General features: G+C 44.2%; 1 protein-coding gene across 1 annotated transcript in view; it reads right to left on the bottom strand.

Annotated features, from left to right (window-relative positions):
• Positions 1 to 13586, bottom strand: part of LOC129857783 (2-oxoisovalerate dehydrogenase subunit beta, mitochondrial-like) — an 89014-nt gene that overhangs the window by 56975 nt on the left and 18453 nt on the right. Inside the window, exons 5-8 of the mRNA XM_055926340.1 lie at positions 13151 to 13306; positions 12067 to 12175; positions 3961 to 4058; positions 2415 to 2525 (exon numbers count right to left, since the gene is read on the bottom strand). Of these exons, the coding sequence (XP_055782315.1) occupies positions 2415 to 2525; positions 3961 to 4058; positions 12067 to 12175; positions 13151 to 13306 (474 nt within the window). The remainder of the gene's footprint in view (positions 1 to 2414; positions 2526 to 3960; positions 4059 to 12066; positions 12176 to 13150; positions 13307 to 13586) is intronic.

Genomic DNA, 13586 nt, shown 5'->3' with positions numbered 1-13586 from the left:
TTGATGTGCCATCATGGATGAACTGCACTACCTGAGCCACTTGTGTGGGTTGTAGACTACGTCTCATGCTACCAATAGAGTGAGAGCACCGCCAGCATTCAAAAGTGACCAAAACATCAGCCAGAAAGCATAGGAACTGAGAAGTGGTCTGTGGTCACCACCTGCAGAATCAATCCTTTTTTGGGGGTGTCTTGCTAATTGCCTATAATTTCCACCTTTTGTCTATTCCATTTGCACAACAGCATGTGACATTTATTGTCAATCAGTGTTGCTTCCTAAGTGGACAGTTTGATTTCACAGAAGTGTGATTGACTTGGAGTTACATTGTGTTGTTTAAGTGTTCCCTTTATTTTTTTGAGCAGTGTATATATATATATATATATATATATTTTTTTTTTTAAATTCCAGCTGTGACAACAAAATGTGGAAAAGGTCAAGGGGTTGAAATACTTTCTGAAGACACTGTACGTAGACAAAATATACAGGCCTTGCTTACCTCCTCTCCTCCCATTCCTCTGGGCTTGAATGGACCATAACTTTAAACTCAAGACATCATTAGAATACTTTGAAAGGCTAACAAAACAGTTTCTCTCTTACGTTACATAATAACACGAGTGAGTGCTACAGTTACTTTAATCGTGCGGCAAAGTAGAAATACAGCCCTAATGAAATCATACCAGCGGTGGGAGAATGAAGTTGGAATTCAATCAATCATGAACGGCAGAAACTGCACTGTAGAGAAATATAACATGGTTTCTGTGCCACATTGAAGGGAAATGTAAGTGCTAAATTACACAGTCTACTGCAGGGATCATCAACTACACTGAACAAAAATATAAAAACGCAACATGCAACAATTTAGAAAGATTTTACTGAATTAGTTCAAATATGGAAATGAGTCAATTGAAATAAATAAATTAGGCCCTAATCTATGGCTTTCACATGACTGGGCAGGGGTGCAGCCATCAGTGTGCCTGGAGGGGATAGGCCCACACACTGGGGAGCCAATCAACAAGAGTTTAATTAGACAGAAATAATCCTCAGCCATGTTTTTTGTTCCGCCTGAGGAAGTCTGACCATAAATCAGAGACCACTATGATGACACACCAAATGTGTTTGAGGGATCGCGGGAAAAGAGCAGGAATAGGATTTTGTAGCATACTGTCCAAGCCATGTCTTCCAATAGTGCAACCGCTGTCGGCATCCAAAGATGATCCAATCTAAATAAAAACGCTAAGGGTAAGGACTACAGCAGTGATGTAGCCTACGGGCTACATATTATTAAGATCTACATAGCACATTGATGTAAATCACACTGCTGCCCTCTCATCTAGCCATTTGCGCCTTACTTATTGTGGCAATTGTGGATGGCTGTTCACAATTGGATATGTATAAGTCAATGGCTGAATTGAAGAAGTTTAAGCTGCATATCAATCATTTTTGAGGCCAGTGGACAGCCTGTGAAAAATGCGCTCTTGCCTCAGCTGCATACGGCGGATCCCAGCCTATGGAATAAAAAAGTTTAAAAGATTTGGCATGGGATCTCAGATCCGCAAAACCTTGTATAGCTTCACCACTGAGAGCATCTTGACTGGCTTCATTACCGCTTGGTATGGTAACTGCTTGGCATCCGACCGCAAGGCGCTAAAGAGGGTAGTGCATATGACCCAGTACATCACTGGGGCCAAGCTCCCTGCCATCCAGGACCTCTATACCAGACGGTGTGAGAAGAAGGACCTATACATTTTCAAAGACTCCAGCCACTCAAGACACAGACTTTTCTCTCTGCTACCGCATGGCAAGTGGCACCGATGCACCAAGTCTGGAACCAAACAGGACCCTAAACAACTTCTACCCCAAGCCACAATAGTAATCATCTTTCGCACTAACTCTTTTGAATCGTCACATATGCTGCTGCTACCAGCGCTGATTAATTATCCTGTGCCTAGACACTTCACCCCTACGTATATGTACATATTTACCTCGGAACCACTGCACATCTACTCGGTAAGGTTACCCTGTTTATATAGCCAAGTTATTGTTACTCATTTATTCCTTGTGCTATAATTGTTTCTATATTTTTCTCTGCATTGTTGGGAAGGGCCTGTAAGTAAGCATTTCACAGTTAGTCTACAAAGGTTGTTTACAAAGCATGTGACAAATACAATTTTATTTTGATTTGACGTTTGAGGGAGTCTTGTCTTCTATTGTCTTAAGGGGAAAGCAATCTAAAAGTAACTGAAAGTAATCAGATTACGTTACTGAGTTTGGGTAATCCAAAAGTTAAGTTACTGCTAATAATTTTGGACAAGTAACTAGTAACTAAAGTATTACATTTAGAAAGTAACCTACCCAACCCTGAGTGTGTGTGTGTGTGTGTGTAGGCAAATTATATAACCTAGCATGCGTCTTACCTTGCAAACAGTCTCAGTGTCCCAAGGCAAGATGGTCTGTAGATCTATGAGTTCGCAAGACACACCCAGCTTCTCCTGAGCCATGTTAGCCACTTCCCTCAGCACATGGATCTGCAAGGCAGGAGTCAGCGATCAAGATCATGTATACCATTCTAATCCAGAATGGATTTTAGAACACTTCATAATACCATCAAGAACCCCTTTTAGAGTCAGCAGAAAACCACTGCACAGCACCCCTTATTAACTTTCAAGTCCGTTTGGACTAATGGAGAAAGTTGCTTGGATAGACTCCATGTTTATTGGCAGATTAGAAAGCTGTCCATTTCCAGATAATGACTGCTGTGCCTGTGAATAACCGGCAATCTAACAACAGGACATACTGGCTCCATCGTTATCCCTAAGCTGTGCATCAGGGCTTTGAGTTCGTCTATGAATGTGTGTGAGGGTTAATGAATAAAATCTATTAATGTGTGGGTCTTGAATGATAGTCATGAGTCATAAATCTGACCGCCAATTGATAAAAAAGGAACACAGCAATCTATAGGCTTCTAGCCCATATAGACACGGGTCTAGAAGAGGCATATTAAAAAGATAAATATTCTATTCTGGTGTTAGTCAACCTTGCTAGAGATGACTACTAATATACTGAATATTGCTGAAGCAATGATATAGCCTAGTACATCTGTCAAGATATGAACAGGTTTAAAGTGTTCAATAAAATGCCAACGGTCCTCTGAAACTTTACAATATATCAGTAGGGATTTTCAGGACTGGCAAAATGAAACTCTGTTACGCTCATTAGCAGACCTTCACGGCAGGTTCTAGGCGCAGTTCCGACCGCTCCACTTGCTGGGAATTGTTTTCTTTTCACTCGTCCATGGAAGGCTGATGGATTACCGGAGTAATGGGGTGGCATTTTAAAAAGCCCCGATTTCGACTACTTGGGTGGATTTTTCATCTTTGCAAAATCACGGCTTTGAAGGAGTTGATTTCCCAGTCATTCCCGGCCCTCAGGCTTAGACCCCCCTCTGCTCTTCAGCTGTACCTACATTAGTCTCCTTCTCTGGGTGGGTTAAGCCCGTTAAGTGGGTAGCATAATCTTTGTAAGGGGCAACGACACCAAGAGCGCTATAGAGACCATAATCCTCTGCTCAGGAAAATAAATCAGGGGGACAGGAGTTGAAGACAATGGAAGGCCTTGTGTAGACGTGGACTGTTAACACTGTGCAGCAGCATCGGTCCAGTGGAGACGTCAGTGTAGACACGATAAACCACCAACCCCTGGTGAGAAAGCCCCTGTTGAGAGGCGTGGGCTTGTGATGGAGCTAGGAGGTAATCCATGGCTCGTCCCTGTCGGATTAAGAAATGTCAAAGACCCAAGATGTAACGCGGATGTCCCTACTCTGCCCGCCTGCATGCCATAAACAATGACTTCTGGCTAAGGTCATGACTCATGCACATTCATAAATAGATATTTATGTAGCTCCATCTCCTCTATGGCTCGAGTATGTAGAATCAACCCATTGCTCCTTCTTCCACGTCTCACCTGTGTTCCCCACGCGACCAGAGTGACGTCACTTCCTTCCTGTATTACCTCGGCCTGCGAAAGTGGGATGGTGTAGGCCTCTGTAGGGACCTGCTCCACTGCAAAGCAAACAAAGAAAAAACAAACACGACCTCTATCTCAATTGTTTCAAAACCTGTACTCTCATCTCCTCCCCTTCATCCGCACTGATTGTAAATTAGTTGACAGGTGACACCCTATGGTGGAAGCTAATCTTGCAGATCAGTGCAGTGAAGGAGAATATATATATTTTTAGAATGAGCCCAAGTATCTTATCAGTACGGCCAACATGACCTGGTGCACATACGCAACTACAGTACTACACACGCTAGGAATATAATTGGGGGTCAATTCCGAACACACATTAATCACTCTGTTATGGCCAACTGTGGTTGCTCTGTCAAACGATGGTCCATAACCACCCGTAGAGCTCAATGATGGAGTGGATGACAAGGGAAATAACCGTCACACTCACAAATTAAAGCCTACAATCTGTGCTTCCAGTTAGGAACAAAGTCTCTGGCCCATTTGAGATGCTTTTTCCAGACCTCATCAATCACAAGGAGCCTTGTGTGCGCACCTCTCTATGGTCCTCTGTTGCTATGTTTGTAGAGCAGGACGCTTGCAACACCAGGATAGTGGGTTCAATTCCCGGGACCACCAAAACCTAACATTTCTGCACGCATGACTAAGTCGCTTTGGATAACAGCGTCTGCAGAATGGCATATTATTATTAATAAAGAAAATAAATCTATGCGCTAACAATATCTAGTGAACAACTATAGGCCGGTCACCCTGATCAAAGTGGACAAAACATTTGCGGGACAGGATATAGTTCAAATGCATTCCACACACAAGGGACATTATATTCATGCATCCGACCCTTTGGCACCCTATTTGTAGTAATCTTGGAGTTCCTAAACACTTGGTGGCAAAACAAAACCTGAGGCACCAACATAGCCTATTATGTAGTTATTTGGTAACAACATTACAAAGGTCTTTGGCGCTCATCATACGCAACTTTGACCCCGACAAGCGAGACCTTCAGAAGGTGTGTGTGTGGGTGTTCAGTGGGGAGACGGGTGCTCTTTAAAAGTCTCTTGCAAGGTGACACGTGAACTGCAACAGTCACTGGGCGTACTATTGATACTCAAGGCAGACATTACGGTTTCCGACTCCACTCTACACTTCCTGGAACAGTCGGGATGACTTCCACCCATTCCCCCTCTAGTTAAGAAACAGGCTGCCGGCGTCAATTTCAAACGAGTCAAAAGAGCTACCTCTGGCAAGCCTTTTTCCAACCCGATCCTGAAGTCAGTGAGTGTGCTGGTACATGGTTCAAATGAATCATAGATTCACCTATAGGCCACATGGGACATTTATTTACAATTAAATGGCTTCCAGATTTAAGTGATGTCAGGGATGAGAGGCTGCTTATTTTTTTGGTTAATCGGTATCTCTCAGAGCAAGTCATCTAATCCTCAGGGTTATTTAGAAAGATGTGGAATTGGAAAAGGAAAATGCACTCTTTCAAAATACCAACTCCAATGATGGAATCTCAAATGATTTCTCTCTCGGAACATCTTGAGATACTTCTAATACGTACGTATACAGTAAACTACTAAGTTAACCTTACACAGAAAGCCACAATTAGCATCAAAGTAAAATCCCACCCCTGCCACCAACGAACAAAACAGTGAACTACTGTTGACTGGAATTCATCAACCTCCTCTGGTGTACATAGCTTGCCCGTTTCAGACCGTGACACATCAGTCATTTGTTTTATTATTTTTTATTATTAATTTATTTTTAAATGTTATCCCCTTTTCTCCCCAATTTTCGTGGTATCCAATCGCTAGTAATTAGTATCTTGTCTCATCGCTACAACTCCCGTACGGGCTCGGGAGAGACGAAGGTCGAAAGCCATGCGTCCTCCGAAGCACAACCCAACCAAGCCGCACTGCTTCTTTAACACAGCGCGCCTCCAACCCGGAAGTCAGCCGCACCAATGTGTCGGAGGAAACACCGTGCACCCGCCCCCACGGTTTAGCGCGCACTGCGCCCGGCCCGCCACAGGAGTCGCTGGAGCGCGATGAGACAAGGATATCCCTACCGGCCAAACCCTCCCTAACCCGGACGACGCAATGCCAATTGTGCGTCGCCCCACGGACCTCCCGGTCACGGCCGGCTGCGACAGAGCCTGGGCGCGAACCCAGAGACTCTGGTGGCGCAGCTAGCACTGCGATGCAGTGCTCTAGACCACAGCGCCACCCGGGAGGCCACATCAGTCATTTTATAGTAGTAGTGACCGATCTTACTCAAGAAGACCAATGTCAGGCGGTGATAGCCTTTTTCAGTCCCCAATTCACTTAAAGGAAGTCCACTCAACATCCAGCTGTGAGATCATAAGCTCACGTGACAATGGTGATGTATAACAGTCTTCATAAAAACATATTCTCTTAATATTGGGAATCTCTGTCACTAACTAGCCTACATTTAACTACGGTCCTGATAAAGCCAGTGCTTGTGGTTCCATCCCCTCTGGCTTGATAAGAAAAGAAAATGACTGTTTCAATGAAAAACATTACATGACATCATCCAAACAAGCATCGTTCAGAGGGATTAGGACCCGGCACGAGGTAGTGCTTTCTGCGCTTTTCGGAAATGAAAGTAATTCCCTAACTGATACCAGTTCTGAGAGCCCTGTGTGAAACAGACGAGCGATTGTTGACACCAAGTTCGGGAAAAAAGGAACAAAATTGAGTCATTTCGCTATGGGAAACATAGCTAGGGGATATTTTCAGAAAAGGAGAGAAATATCCATTAGGTGGTATGCCATGGAACTATTTTAGTCAGACAAGAGTCTATTTCTCCTCAAAGAGACGCACCGAATCTCTCCCTCTCTGACGTAGTTTCATTAAGTCTCACTGAGTCATAGACTCTGTACACAATTTGGACCTGCATAACCCACTGTACTTCCAAGTAACTGGGTTTAGTCCATCTGAAAATGAAACAACAAACCTCACAGAAAGAAAGACTTCGGGTTTTGTTGAGGGATATATAAAGCGGAGGTGTTATTTAATTCACATTTTGAGAGACTGAGACAGTAAGTGTCACGGCTCATATGATTTTTACTCCGTAGTAGGAAAAAAAGGCTGCTCTTGACTTCCTGAGAAGCATCAAACACAATTTAACATCCAAAATAAAGATAAGGAGTGGAAAAATAAATGTGGCAACTGCTTTTCTATGCCAAGAACATTGCAAAACTGAAACATATCCTTGCAGGCCCTAAAGAGGCAGAATTCAACTTGATTGTTAAACTATATTACTGTGACTAACAGTACACCTCACCATGTGACTGTCCGACTAGAGCTGGTTTCCCCAAAAGGCGGTCAATAAGCAGTGTATACATTATTTATAACTATGTTCCCTCTCTCCGACCATCCGCTCAAGGATAAAATAAATCAACCCAGGGTTGAATGTAATTGGAGACCTCTGCAGTTGAGGCAATAATACACTTCAGACATGCATAGAAATGGCAGAGGTGCAAAAAGAGTCAACACTGCCACATATCCTATATTCTACTATATTGGAAGCAAGTTAATGACTACATTATAAACTGCACACTGATGACAGCATAGCTTTCCACATTTAGCAGAATGTTGCATAGTGTCACAAACTCCCTGACAGTGCCTCTTACCAGCACCTCACAACCCTTTCAAGTTGCACTCTCCACTCCCCATCCAACCGGGAGTGGTGCCTGAAAGTCTATGGGTACCATAAACTGACCTCTCAAACTCTCTCTGACCTGTGTGACCTGGCCCTTATTGGCTGCCAAGCAAGTAGCTAGGGCAGTTGCTAGGGGGCCAAACAACCTTCAAGCTCCTACACCTCAGCCCTGCCCAACAACTGGACTCCTCCATATCTCTGTGGACTTGTGGGATGGTGTCCTATCGTGACTATGTAAATGATATATGATGGTATTGCTCCCTATTGCCCCCCCCGCAATTAAAAAAATTAACTCAGCTAAAACCCCCATTGGGCTATGGCGCCAAATCACGACGAAAGATAATATTGTTGAAAACCTGGGCAGAGAAATCCGGGAAATCTTTTCTAATATTAATTTATGGTGGAGCTTCATCATGGAACTGGTTTGTGTGTGTGTGTGTGTGTGTGTGTGTGTGTGTGTGTGTGTGTGTGTGTGTGTGTGTGTGTGTGTGTGTGTGTGTGTGTGTGTGTGTGTGTGTGTGTGTGTGTGTGTGTGTGTGTGTGTGTGTGTGTGTGTGTTTGTGGGGCGCATACCATGATGGAGCAAAATTCCCCGAGCTGGCAAGGTAAAAATCTGCCGTTCTGCCCCTGACCAAGGCAGTTAACCCACTGTTCCTAGGCCGTCATTGAAAATAAGAATTTGTTCTTAACTGACAGGCCTAGTTACATAAAAGGTCAAATACATTTTTTTTTAAGTGTCAGTCACACAGGCTGTCTTGCCATATTAATTCTGTGAGCTGCTCCACACAACTACCAGTTGAGCACTGCATTCCGCTAGGCTGTGTGTGGCATGCATGTCATAAATAATCTACATAATGACCTAACAACTTCGGGCATTTGACAGTTGTTTGTTTTTTCATCAATTACATAGATTGAAAGAAGCATTATTATTACAATAGTACCCTCCAAGCTCATCATTAAGCTCCAGGCCCTGGGTCTGAACCCCACCCTGTGCAACTGGGTCCTGGACTTCCTGACGGGCCACCCCCAGGTGGTGAAAGTAGGAAACATCACCTCCACTCCGCTGATCCTCAACACTGGGGCCCCACAAGGGCGCATGCTCAGCCCCGTCCTGTACTACCTGTTCACCCATGACTGCGTGGCCAAGCACGCCTCCAACTCAATCATCAAGTTTTCAGACGACACAACAGTAGTAGGCGTGATTACCAGCGATGACGAGACAGCCTGCAGGGAGGTGGTGAGGGCTCTGGGAGTGTAGTGCCTGGAAAACAACCTCTCACTCAACGTAAACAAAACAAAGGAGATGATCGTGGACTACTTCAGGAAACAGCAGAGGGTGCACCCCCCTATCTACATCAACGACCGCAGTGGAGAAGTTGGAAAGCTTCAAGTTCCTTGGCATACACATCACTGACAAACTGAAATGGACCACCCACACAGACAGTGTGGTGAAGACGGCGCAACAGAGCCTCTTCAACCTCATGAGGCTAAAGAAATTTGGCGTGTCACCTAAAACCCTCAATCTTTTACAGACGCACGATTGAAAGCCGGGCTGTATCACCGCAAGGTTCTCCAGAGGGTGGTGCGGTCAGCCCAATGCTTTACCGGGGACAAACTACCCTACCCACCAGTTCACCCCGTTATCATCCAGAAAGACTGTTAAAACAGCCATCACTAGCACATTAGAGGCTGCTGCCTATATGCATAGACTATGAATCACTGACACTTTAAGGAATGGAACACTAGTCACTTTAATAATATTTACATATCTGGCATTACTGATCTCATATGTATATACTGTATTCTATACTATGGTCTCTCATTCACTTAATGTTTACATATCTTGCATTACTCATCTCATATGTATATACATTTTTCTATACTATTCTACTGTATCTTAGTCCGTTTCTCTCTGACATCGCACGTTCATTAGTATAAAGTCTTAATTCACTCCTACTTATACACTGCTCAAAAAAATAAAGGGAACACTTAAACAACACAATGCAACTCCAAGTCAATCACACTTCTATGATATCAAACTGTCCACTTAGGAAGCAACACTGATTGACAATAAATTTCACATGCTGTTGTGCAAATGGAATAGACTAAAGGTGAAAATTATAGGCAATTAGCAAGACACCCCCAAAAAAGGAATGGTTCTGCAGGTGGTGACCACAGACCACTTCTCAGTTCCTATGCTTCCTGGCTGATGTTTTGGTCACTTTTGAATGCTGGCGGTGCTCTCACTCTAGTGGTAGCATGAGACGGAGTCTACAACCCACACAAGTGGCTCAGGTAGTGCAGTTCATCCAGGATGGCACATCAATGTGAGCTGTCGCAAAAAGGTTTGCTGTGTCTGTCAGCGTAGTGTCCAGAGCATGGAGGTGCTACCAGGAGACAGGCTAGGCTTCCTTGCTCACACACACTTTTTCAGTTCCGCCCACAAAGTTTCTATAGGATTGAGGTCAGGGCTTTGTCATGGCCACTCCAATACCTTGACTTTGTGGTCCTTAAGCCATTTTGCCACAACTTTGGAAGTATGCTTGGCATCATTTCCATTTGGAAGACCCATTTGCAATGAAGCTTTAACTTCCTGACTGATGTCTTGAGATTTTGCTTCAATGTATCCACATAGCATCATGAGGGAGGAAATTATCTATTTTGTGAAGTGCACCAGTCCCTCCTGCAGAAAAACACCCCCAAAACATGATGCTGCCACCCCCGTGCTTCACGGTTGGGATGGTGTTCTTCGGCTTGCAAGCTACCCCCTTTTTCCTCCAAACATAACGATGGCCATTATGGGCAAACAGTTCTATTTTTGATTCATCAGAACAGAGGACATTTCTCCAAAAAGTATGATCTTTGTCCCTATGTGCAGTTGCAAACCGTAGTTTGGCTTTTTAATGGCGGTTTTGGAGCAGTGGTTCTTCCTTGCTGAGCGGCCTTTCAGGTTACGTCGATACAGGACTCGTTTTACTGTGGATATAGATATTTTTGGTCCCGTTTCCTCCAGCATCTTCACAAGGTCCTTTGCTGTTGTTCTGGGATTGATTTGCACTTTTCGCACCAAAGTACGTTCATCTCTAGGAGACAGAACTCGTCTCCTTCCTGAGCGGTATGACGGCTGCGTGGGCCCATGGTGTTTATACTTGCGTACTATTGTTTGTACAGATGACCGTGGTACCTTCAGGCATTTGGAAATTGCTCCCAAGGATGAACCTGACTTGTGGAGTTCTACAATTTTTGGCTGATTTTAAGCAAAGAGGCATTGAGTTTGAAGGTAGGCCTTGAAATACATCCACAGGTACACCTCCAATTGACTCAAATTATGTCAATTAGCCTATCAGAAGCTTCTAAAGCCATGACATCATTTTCTGGAATTTTCCAAGCTGTTTAAAGGCACAGTCACCTTAGTGTATGCAAACTTTTGACCCACTGGAATTGTAATACAATGAATTATAAGTGAAACAATTGTTGGAAAAATTGTGTCATCATGCACAAAGTAGATATCCTAACCGACTTACCAAAACTATAGTTTAACGAGAAATTTGTGGAGTGGTTGAAAAACAAGTTTTAATGATTCCAACCTAAGTGTATGTAAACTTCCAACTTCAACTGTATGTTGTTAGATATTACTGCATTGTCAGAGCTAGAAGCACAAGCATTTCGCTACACCCGCAATAACATCTTCTAATCACGTGTATGTGACCAATAAAATTTGATTTGAACACAATCCCAGAAGAGACGGAGGGAAAGACGGACATAAGGCTTGTTTTGGACCGAGTGGTATTAATACCTGAGAAGAAAAAGAATGTTCTGGGCATGACAACTTTCTAATGGCTTAATCAAAACAATCTCACAACTTAATTGAATGGACTCTTATCACCCAAAGCTATGTGTGGAAATTATAGGCTTTGTTGAAAGGGATAATAAGAGGTCATTCTGTCGTCGATCCCTGCTCTAAAAGACAAAAAAAACTATGTAGGCCTGAGGCAGGCGCCCGAGGCAGCATGCTGCCAGTCCTGCCAGGGCTAGAGTGGACAGACAGCCAGAGGACAGGACACAGGCCAGGCCAGAGGCTGTCAGCAGTTTACGGCTCATTTGGACCAGCTGGTTCACACTTGCGATTGAATCTGGTGAACTCACTCACACTCAGTCCAGAGCCAAGCAGCCAGGACATAGTTTGTTTGCCGTTCTGCTACGGCACAACAATAACAAGCCATCTGTCACCAAGGAGACAAAAATGCTGACAGAAGATCATTGAGAATGCTTGAGGAAAGTGAGCATAGACGTGTTGTTGTTAACACACCTCGACTACAAAACACACATCACCTGGGTCAGATGGGCTTTTTCACTCACCCGCTGCTCTGTAGAGGATCTTGGGCTCAAAGAATATGCAGGGGTTCTGATCTGCGATGCACGACAGCAGCAGTCCCTTACACTGGACCGGACCTCTGGGTATTACAACCTGGAGTGAAATACATAGATCGTAAATACATAGATATTGTACTATCACCTTTTCCACACTAATCGGGCTAACCTGAACTGTACTGGCTCGGACATTTTCTTAGAACGTTGTCCTTTTTCAGCACGGTTACAGCTTGCCTTGACTTAGTAGTGCAAACAGGGTGTATCTGTACCAACACAGACCATACTATTCAACTGGTACGCACACAGACAACCCAGATCCAACCAACGTGCAATTGGGTGGAAAGCAGAAGACGGCTTAACTCTATATCGGAGCTAGACATTTGAGCCTTCTCTCACCCCTTGCAGTGGTTATTACCTTGACCTTTGAAAAACACAAGAGGATGTTTACTGAATTGACTATGGCTGTAAAGTGCTAACTGGTGCTGTGGTGCTTGGCTGCGTAGGAGAAATTTAGACCTTTATTCCTTTCATGATGGCGTGGGGGGGTGAATCATATTTGACATTTTTAGCACGCACTCGTTTCCCTCCGAGCGTACGTGCCTTAAATGCCAGCTTAATCACACACGCTCGCTCACAGATCAGCCGGTTGAACCAAAGGTGACAGCGCAATTTCCCTTTCATTTCTATGGATGTAAAGCACTATGCAGCAGCCAGCAGGGTTTGGAAATGAAGGGAGTGGGTGCATGAATCGGTCAACAGCAATTTGAGGTAGATATTTTTCTACCCTCATCAAATCAACAATCCAAACAGTCCAGCAGGTGTTTTAGCAAGGTACATACACGGAGATTGACTACACCAAAATATGTGTAATAAGTGCAGAGAGAGGTTTGCTAACTGATACAGAGAGAAAGATGTGTGTGCCTAGACCATAAAGACAGGCTCATTAAGGAAGGGGCAAGCAGTGCAGAAGTAAATAGGTTATAAGGTACTTTAAGAGTACAGAGTACACGTGAGGTGGAGAAGTGAGTGAGTGGAGGATGGGGGGGGGGGGCAATAGGGATGAGTGTCTAACCTTGATGCCTGGGCAGTGGGCGAAGAAGGCCTCTGGACTCTGGGAATGGTAGAGCGAGCCGTGGCCCACGCAGCCCCACGGTGCCCGGATGGTGAGGTTCCCACAGTCAAATAGGTTGCCGGAGCGATAGCGGTACTTGGCTGCTTCGTTTACAATCTGAGGGCAGACAGAGATACAGAAATAATAACATCACCACACATCAAGTTGGTCAGTCACAGCTAGACATTCATAACAATACCTCAGTCTCCCATAACAAAAAGACTTGGACCTCACACGATTTTGTAGGCTCGGTCCTAATTTATGCCCAAGGACCAGAACGCCCTTCCCACCTCCGAGGGGCCAAACCTCTCCAACAGAAACCAGAGAACTGACTACTGACTACTGAAATGTGTGTAAGATACCAAACATGGCTGCAATAGTGTTATTCTATAAAACA

This window comes from Salvelinus fontinalis, chromosome 6 (assembly GCF_029448725.1).
Source record: "Salvelinus fontinalis isolate EN_2023a chromosome 6, ASM2944872v1, whole genome shotgun sequence".
NCBI lineage: Eukaryota > Metazoa > Chordata > Actinopteri > Salmoniformes > Salmonidae > Salvelinus > Salvelinus fontinalis.
The sequence above is the reverse complement of the archived record's forward strand: the minus strand, read 5'-3'. Positions and strand labels throughout refer to the sequence as shown.